Genomic DNA, 9,338 nt, shown 5'->3' with positions numbered 1-9,338 from the left:
GACACCAGGGGCTGTTACCATTTTGGTGAAGATGTCCACGCAGGCATTGCGGATCCTCTCTGGGGTGGCAGGGCTGTCCAGCCTGAATGCCTCTGTCAGGCCAGAGTCCTTCCTTGCTGAGTAGATGGCATCTTTAATGGCATAAAACACTGAGGCAGACAGGAACAGAGGTGGCTCTCCCACAGCCTAGACAGAGCACAAGCAAGAGTGAGGCTTTGCCTTCCAGATGGGAACCTCAGTCTACCAGATGTGCTCAGTGAGGAAACATGAAGCTAAAACAGCTTCCAGTGTGCCAGGTGGGAACAGTGAGGAAAGACTGAGCTAAAACAACCCTCAGTCCAATTAAAGAAGAAACAGGAAGAAAACACAAGCTTTCTGACACAGCAAAGCCACTTCATTTCTGTCTAATGGACAATCACGGCAGCAATGTGCAGGTTATTTCAGTTCTTCCTAACTAGAAAGGATAGTACACACATTTCTGATAAGAAACAGAAAAACATCCTGCCCTCAGAGTAACCACGGCATAATGAGATGAACTGTTTAGACACACAGAATCATTACTTCATCCCACTCAGCTTCGCAGTGTTATGGGGCAGTAAGAGGCAAACTGATCTCACAGGTGTACCTTGGATGAGTAAACTGCCTTGCTATTGGGGCAGTCCCGGAGAAGAGACACATAGAATTCTGTTGGGATGTCTCCAAATGCTGGGATTTTGTACATGCCAGGCCCTCGAGTGTACAAGTTCCCTTCAGGAGAGTAGCGCAGCTCCTCCATGGTGAAGAGCCCAATGCCCTGGACGAATGCTCCTTCTATCTATAAACACATCCAAACAAGGTTACATTCCCTTTGTTGTTGTTGTTCTTCCCTGCACAAGGACAAAGAGTTACAACATCCACCAGGGTTTTCAACCCTCCCCACCTGAGTCAGATCCTGCTTTTTATCTCTAAACCCTTGTCCCTTCTGCTGGGTACAATCTTTGCACAATCCCTGTGTTCCCACATAAATGTGGCTGCATTTCCCTGGGAGGTGAAGCAATTTACAAATACACGCAAACAGATTTTCTGTAAACGCAGGACAGGAATTTTCTGATGAAGCAACAGAAAAAAAAAAATAAAATCAGTTATAAAATACTGATTTCTTCCCAGGCAGGTGAACACTGAATGAGTTGAACATGATAATTCAAAGGACAAGTAGACTAAAAGGACTAAAGATGAAACATCTGAAGACAAACTATTTCATGCTTTCTATTTCAGTATAAATTATTTCTGAAGTGCTGCTAAGTATTATCAGGTCACCAGCACAGACACCTGCAAAAACACTCCCATATCAATTTAAGTACTAAAAAACTTCTTTACATATTTTTTCTGCTGTGAATTTTAGGAGAAAAAACATTATGAGAGCAGGATGTGCTTGAACAGAGAGCAGCTCTGCTCTCTGTGCCCACTGAGATATTTGACAGCCAGAGCAGTCTAAAGATTTGGCACAAGCATTCATTGACCCATCTCTGTGTACCAGTGTTCCTGCACTCAGGCCACATCCTTTCTCTTTTATGCCCCCAGATCCTCTGCAGCAATTCATGGAAGGACACAGGAATTTAAGACCACTTTGACAGGCTCCATTTAGCCCATCTCTACTCCCAAACCTAAAGTGACAAGCTGCAAAGACAGAAAATCTCTTTCTCCCCTTGGACACTACAAAAAAAAATCTCTTTCAGAAAAACTGTCACTTTCAAGGAGGTTTCATTTTAGCTATAGCAGAGCTCTGCAACTCATGCTCTCCTGTCATCCCAAATCCTGCAGCAGTTTCATTAGAGTTACACCGTATCAACATCTAGAGTTAGCCAGGGAGCTAAGATGGCTAGATAAGCATATGTCTAACAATTCATCTCTTGGTCTGTCCAACAACCCTGTGTTTTTTACCTTTATCTGCTAAGAGATACTGTGATTATTACTGCACAAAATTGTGAAGTAATCTTGTGCCTGCCCAAGGACTTTGCAAGATAAGTACCTGGTCCAACTTCCTGCTGAGAACTCTACACAGCAGCAGCTGGAGGACAGTCTGCCACACTCCTTAGTCACAGGAGAATTTTCACTAAATTAAATAAACTTAATATTGACAGATAGAGGTATAAATATCAGGTGTGGGATTTAGCCTGAAAAACATCACTGGAGTGGTAACTGGACAATATCCTGTAGTCTTAATATCCAAGCCAAAAAACCCCAAACCCTAACAGAATATTCCCCTATGTAATTCTGCGCCAAGTTTAAAAGGTTGTGTTTGCAAAGGCACAGCCTGGAGAGGGATAATAAATAGAAAAGCCAGAGAGCAGCGTGATTGCTTTAACATGATGGAAATAGCAACACTTTTTCACTTACCTGTCCTATATCTATGGCTGGGTTCAGACTGGTACCAACATCCATAACAATGTCTGTGCGAATGTTCTAAAACACAGGAATAAAGGGTAAATCAACACAGGTCACTGAAACTGGTACACTGTGGTCTCATGTGAGGAGGAGTATCCAAACACTATCCCACACTTGGACAGTGTTCTATAATCTTATCTCAGATCAACTCCTCATACTGACTTTTAATCCGAGTTCACCCCAAAAGTAAATCAGAGGAACTCACTGCAGTTTTCCCTAGAGGTCCAATGGGCCCAGTTAATATTAAATCCAAGATGCTGGTCTGTACCTGAGCATAACCAGCTAGGTCGATTCTGATGATAATTTTTTCTTCTTTTTTTTTTCTCTTTTCTTTCTTTCCTGTAGCCTTCAGTGTTATTTTAATGATTAACTCAATTCCAGGATGTTTCTGTACTTTTGTGCCAACACAATGCTGCTATCTCTTACTCAAGCAAATCCAGTAACTGTTGCAATCATTCATGAAGCCCCAAATCCCCACAGGGTTTATTGCTTTATTACACTTTATGGATTACTGCACTGTGGAACAGAGGAGTTAAGAAGTTTGCTGAAGGTCACACCAGACCAATGACAGAGCCAGGAATGAGCTGACACCCAGTATTTGTTCTAACTCCCCATGGATGTTCCCTTCACCAAAACACAGAGAGCTGTTTCACTGCTGACCCCTCACCTTGTGGTCACCTGTCAGGCAATCTATCTCAACCTCAGAGCAAGCAACGCCATAACTGAAGTAGCAGAATGGTTTCCCTTCGTTCTTTTCGAAGTTGTAGCCAAGGTCAGGAATCCTTGATGCAAAAAGAAACAAAACCACACATTTCATTCCATGAAAAAAACAAATACAACTACATTGAAACTTATCAAAATTCTCATTCACTTTTGTTTTATTCCTTCTGTCAAGCCCATGCAGAAAGGAAAACTGTAAACAACTATAAACAGAAATTTGCTAAATCTGCTCTGTATTCCAAAACTTGATTGAAACTATCAAACTGCTTTAGCCGTGTTTATCTTCCCATGAATCTCAGGGCTTGTGATGACTGTTATAAACTCATTCTCACCAACCTAGTTGCAAATCCATTGCTTTTAGAGTGCAGTTGAACATTTCTTTAGGGCCATTAAATTTCAGAACATAGTCAAGCTAAAGCAAAATCTCTGTTAAGCTAAGAACTGATTTTAAGCACAGTTCATGGCAAACTTTGTATCTGGCTATTTATACTTTATCTGAAGACTGGTTTATTAAAATACAGACAAGTCACTTGGTTAAGAGAAAAAAATACATTTCAGACATGCAAAAGAAATGAACTCATAGTGTATTTTAGTCCTAAATAGGTTCTTCTCAACACTGTGTTTATTTATGTCAACCCCTCTGCCTTAAAGATGATGGATCTCTGCTTTCCTCCAGCAGTAAAGCTGATTATGAGAAGTGCCTCATTTCAGAACTACACAGGGCCCAGCAAGAGTCTGAAGTGGGAGAAGAAATCTGGAAACACTGGTATTTATCTGCTCATGCCATAAGAGACAGGATTTTCCTCAAGGACAACCCCTCTTATCCTGCATGGTGGTTCTAGTGCAAAACTAGGTCACAAGGTTGACACAGAGAAGAGCCTCAGGCAAAGCTCTGATTTCATTTATGCCTCTTCAGACCAAGGTCAGCTGGAATGAAGTTAGATCTACTCCAGGTTTACTTGTCCTCAGAGCTGTGCTCCAACAGGAATCGATTCTCGCCAGCCAGGAGACTGTTAACCTCAGCTTACCACTTGTAGGTAGGAGAGGGAATGCAGCTTTAATTTAGAGCAGTGACAGGGGGCTGGGGGCTGTAAATCTTCCCAGAATTTCCCTGGATGCAATCCATGCAATCGAGTCAGTGCCTCTGCAGTGTGAATTTTCACTCACCTATAAAACCCCGTGGCTGACAGGCTGACACAGCTCTCGTAGGCGGTTTTAATCTGGCAAAGTGAACAAGAGTTTGAAAACTCTGTGATTGTACAACCAGACTCTCAACACAACTGCACAAAAACATTTTCAGGAAGCCTCAAGTAGAAAATGTCCAGTGACAGACAGCTGTCACACTACCCAGCTCCAGCACTGCCAAACAGCATGATTGCAGCTACTCCCCCAAATAGCCCCGTCAGCAGCTAGCAAGGGCAGAACTTGAACCATTGGCAGAGGATGAGACCTGCTTTTGTTTGTTCTTCTCTCAGCTACAGGTTAGACTTTTAACCTTAGAGACAAAGGTTAAATTGACAGGTTATCTTGACTTCAGTGAGGGAAATTCTATCCTGACTTCCAAATCAAAGTCAAAACTGATGTTGAAATTTGAAGAGTTTCAAGTCTGATGAAGAGCAGAGCTTGGATCTGAAGAGAGCCTTACAGCCCACCCATCTCTTATCATTGCAGATACAGAGATATTGCAGGCAAGGAGCACTACAGGGGCTGAATGGCAGCTCAGCAAGAGTTGTCTATGCTACAGAATCCCTTCATTAAAAATCAGGTTTCCTTCTGTCCGAGACTGTAGCCTGACTAGAAAGATACATATAGCCACTCAAGACTTTTGTTTGATGAAGTTTGTCCTAGGCAGGCCCCAAAATTTGGAGAAATCTCAGGATTACAGTAATAACGGATGTCTTGGGGATGCCCTCTTGCAAGCTTTAATTACTGGGAAATCCGTGCCAGGTTTGTGTTTCACTGTCTGTGCTCAAACTTATGCTAGCAAGATGCAGAAGGCCTGGAGGACACACCTGCACACATGGTTAAAACAATCTCTGACAATGTCCACTTGTCTCGTGACAAACAGCTTACCCAGTCTTCCCAGGATCCTTTGGGATTAGCCTGTTTGATAGGCTCAAGTCTTTTTAAGATAGTCTGACAGGCGTTCTAGAAACAAAGAGAGAGAAGAAGAAATATTTTAAGATTTGAATAGCCAGCTTATCGTATTAAGAGCCCTATAAGAGTTTCAAAGAACCTTCTATTTAAATCAATATTGCCTTTAGGACTTTGGCAAATCATAAAAAGAAACAAAGTTCACTAACAAATGTCTTGCTACATAGGAAGAAATGTTGCCTGAAAAGAATTTTAAAGGAGATTGGCTGTGTTGATAGCAGAAAGGAATCCCAAATTCAGCACAGAACTTTCTGGACCATGACACAAAATATAAGAAGTCCACTCATTTATACATTAACTTTATCTGTACCAAGTCTGTACAGGACAGCTCAGCATAGCTTACAAGATGATCCTTTAACACTGGAAAAAAAATTTCTCCCCAAAATTCAACTTACTCAGATAAGCCATGCAGAAAAATACAAACAGCCTGATGATTTTACTTTACAGGTTACACTTCCCTTTCTCTTTTAAACTGAGAATGGCCAGTGCTAAGCTGTTCTTCTAGAATGGAAAAGCCACATACCCAGCAAATATATGTATTGGTAACTCCACCATGGCAGACAGCCACGACCATGCCATTGCTACAGCACAACATTTGCTCTGAGCTGATCAACACTTAGAGCTTGTGGAGCACAGCTCTCAAACCATTTGCTATTAACACATGCAGCAAAATACATTTATTATAGATAAGGCTGCATTAATTACTTAGAAGCTGGCTATTTAAATGGATGCTTTGTTCTGCTCATTTCGAGCAATCCCAAATACTCTATTTTTAGAGCTACCAAAGGACTGAAGGAGAGTTTTGAATAACTCAAAAAAATAAAGTCATTCACAATCTAGTGCCACTGGTAGCTATAACAGGTAAAGAAGTTATGAGGCATCCTTAGATTGGAGCTGCCTTTTGATGGTTGTTTTCCTTAAGCAACAAATAAATACAGGACATCTTTTCATGCTCTGGAGCCCTCTCTTGTGACCCACTCCTTTAAATAACTCAGCTTCCATACATGGACGGCCATTCCATTGATATCCGCGCTGACTGAAGCAGCTGTCGGGGAGGTATTGGGGACAGTGTTTGTGCTGGTCTCACTGATGTAAATTTTGGAGGTGGGGACTCCCAGGGACCTGCTAGCAACCTGTGGAACAAAGGTGAACAATTGGTAAGCAGCACGTTTTATCCATGAGCATTGTCAGTCATTGCTTGCACTGCCAGGACCCACACTGAAACCTCTACCCTCTCCCACCATGAACTTCATTTTTCCTGCAGGCCAAGTTGTTTGTGACTGAGAACTAGCCAGAACATTGTTACATTTGCATTTCACAGACAGAATGCCTGTGAGCCCCTACATTTCTGCCACAATGACATTCACTGCACTATTGTGAGACTAAATTCTTCTCTCAACAATTAAAAGAATCAGAAGATCAATAGCCCTATGAGATTTTCCTTTCATTTTCCTGCTCCCTTAAGCCTTTTAAACTACAAAGGCACTAGCATATGCAGATATCTATGTTTGCAATACCACTAATTTTCGTATAAAATCGATGTAAACTGTACCTTTATAGGGTGAAATGAAATTGCCAGAGAAGATAAACTGTAAGCATAACCTGCATTATCAATGTAATGAGATTTAAGATGATGAAGAATCTAATTCTCAGTTGTGATAATGCTCTGGAAATCTAGCACTACTGCTGAAACAATGAAGAGGAATTAGTAATGATTTTTTACCCTCTGCATGCACACAGAGGAAGTGTCAAGCTGCCTGAGGCAATACTGTAGGGAGAGTGTAATTCACCTGAAAAGATGTCTTATGCAGTTAAGCCCAAACTCATTATTACCTGAATCATTTTGGTGTGAAGTCCTTGACCCATCTCAGTCCCCCCATGTGTAAGTAACACAGAGCCATCTGTATACACATGGACCAGAGCTCCAGCCTACAACAGGGAACATTAATCATCATAAATTAACTAGTGGAGTACTTAGCGGGCTACAGAGAGAATTCATTCAGAACCAGACTAAGGTTGTTCTTTGGTGCAACTAAAGCCACTTGTTTACACTTGAGGTGAGTTTGGTTTAGTCTCACCAACTCACTGGAAGTTCCAAAGGCATAACAAACCCCAGTCAGTATTTTCAGCTCAGAAAGCAGGTGAAGTAATCCAATCCTGCCCCTGTGAAACACAGATGCACTCTTCACCTGAACTTGCCAACACTGCTGACAGTCCATCAAATCAGCTCAAACACAGGAGCATTGTTTCTACTATTGAGAAAGGCAGGGAAATTAACCTAACACAATACCACGGAAATGTAGCTACGTTGTGGTGTCTTTTGGGCAGTATAAACTGGTAACTCTTGTGCTGTTCATTTTGGCTTAAAAAATGCTTGCTCTTAACTAATTTATTACTTCTTCCAGAAGCTCCAGTTTGGTACAGATGGAGGAAGGCCTGGGGGAGGCAGCATAAATGCAGCTTCTCTAGCAAAAAGGCAAAAGATATTTACGGACCTGGTTCAGAAATGGGACAGTGAAACTGATGCCAAATTTGGTAGGAATGATGCACATCCCTCTCTTCTTCCAGCGGTTCTGCCTGCAAGGAAAGAACATTATTGGTATGCCCAGGTGCCTTTTACCACAAAACAATACTGTGCTTCCCTCTGACTGTGTATCAAATAGAAATTAAATACCTAACTGTGATATAGACAGAGTTAATCACTAATTTGTATTAAGGAATGTCTTTCTTAATGGGTTCCAACAAGAAGAAATTCCAACTGAAGATGCTTTCCCCAAGCATTATAGAAGCAGTTGTCCATACTGTTAACTGTTCAGTTGTATACACAAGCCAGCTAAAAAAGATTATAAGGCAGGGCAAAGCCTAAACAAATTGCCTTGATAGTCAGTTGTGTGAAAATCCTAGCTGGACTTAAGAGACTCCCTCTTCTTTGCTACATTTCACTTACAAAATCATGCCATGCTAGGTCTGATTCCGGCCTTATTTATGCTACCAGCTCACTGACAGAGTTTTCCTCAGACAGTGAGCATGAAGGGATTTCAAAAAGAGAAATTTTTAGAAGTCACTCTACAAATATAAGGTCTGACTTCACAGCACTTGAGTTGCTAAAAGAACTTCAGAAATTAGTAGGCAGCAGGTGCACCCAGTAACAAGACAGCTCCAGAGCACTCACTTGTTGAATTCTTCTATCAGTTTCTTCCTGGCATGATAGCTGGAGCTGGACAAACATTCATCCCAGCATCTTTGTAGAGTAAATCCCTCCAGCTTTTGGTTAAAATGAGTTGTGTCTCCTTCATGATAGAGATTGAGCTTCCGCACCTTCCAAAGAGACATAGAAAGGACGGGCCAAGTTTAATGCTTCGGGCAAGGAGGGATGAGATCTAAAGCGTGCTGGTTCCTAATTTTACCCCTTTGCTCTTTCTACAGAGCAAAACAATTAACAAGCATATATCTGTTTATGGGAAAACAGGAACTAACACATTAAGGCTGGGAGTTTTCAGAGATTGGGACTTACAGCACATTGTCAGTAAGATTAAGGTACCTAGTGCCTTTGGACTTTTTTTTTAATATCTATTCTTAAAGCAGATGTAACAAAATTGGGATAACAGGGAACTTAACTAAACAGAAGATAATCCATGCTAGAATTTATCTGTCACACAAGTTTGAGATCCTGCTAGGAGCTCAGCAAAAATGAAGCAAAAGTTCTTATGCTCAAGAATTTTGTATGGCTGATCCAGTTCTCAGAGCTTGTTCAAAGGCAGCACCACCCTGGAAGGTGTCAGTGGGTCTGTACCTCCTCAGGTGGCAGGCCACACTTCTGAGCAAGATCGCTCATCCAGCACTCAGCAATCATCATTCCCTGGGGCCCTCCAAAGCCACGGAAGGCTGTGTTGGAAGGCAAGTTGGTCTTGCAAACAATGCCCACGCTGCTCACGTTGGGGATGTTGTAGGAGTTATCCAAGTGTAACAGGGCTCTGTCCATGACCTGGTGAAGAGAAGGAATGGAGGTAGACACATTTTACATGAACTGGATGTCAGAC

The 9,338-nt window shown here is 41.8% G+C and overlaps 1 protein-coding gene across 1 annotated transcript in view; it reads right to left on the bottom strand.

Annotated features, from left to right (window-relative positions):
* XDH (xanthine dehydrogenase) overlaps positions 1-9,338 on the bottom strand; it is a 51,742-nt gene that overhangs the window by 3,981 nt on the left and 38,423 nt on the right. The window contains exons 26-36 of the mRNA XM_069009302.1: positions 9,092-9,283; positions 8,471-8,616; positions 7,794-7,875; positions 7,132-7,227; positions 6,303-6,431; positions 5,218-5,292; positions 4,312-4,364; positions 3,092-3,206; positions 2,377-2,442; positions 626-814; positions 19-186 (exon numbers count right to left, since the gene is read on the bottom strand). Of these exons, the coding sequence (XP_068865403.1) occupies positions 19-186; positions 626-814; positions 2,377-2,442; positions 3,092-3,206; positions 4,312-4,364; positions 5,218-5,292; positions 6,303-6,431; positions 7,132-7,227; positions 7,794-7,875; positions 8,471-8,616; positions 9,092-9,283 (1,311 nt within the window). The remainder of the gene's footprint in view (positions 1-18; positions 187-625; positions 815-2,376; positions 2,443-3,091; positions 3,207-4,311; positions 4,365-5,217; positions 5,293-6,302; positions 6,432-7,131; positions 7,228-7,793; positions 7,876-8,470; positions 8,617-9,091; positions 9,284-9,338) is intronic.

This window comes from Aphelocoma coerulescens, chromosome 3, assembly GCF_041296385.1.
Source record: "Aphelocoma coerulescens isolate FSJ_1873_10779 chromosome 3, UR_Acoe_1.0, whole genome shotgun sequence".
Classification (NCBI taxonomy): domain Eukaryota; kingdom Metazoa; phylum Chordata; class Aves; order Passeriformes; family Corvidae; genus Aphelocoma; species Aphelocoma coerulescens.
This window is presented reverse-complemented; position numbering and strand designations above follow the sequence as displayed.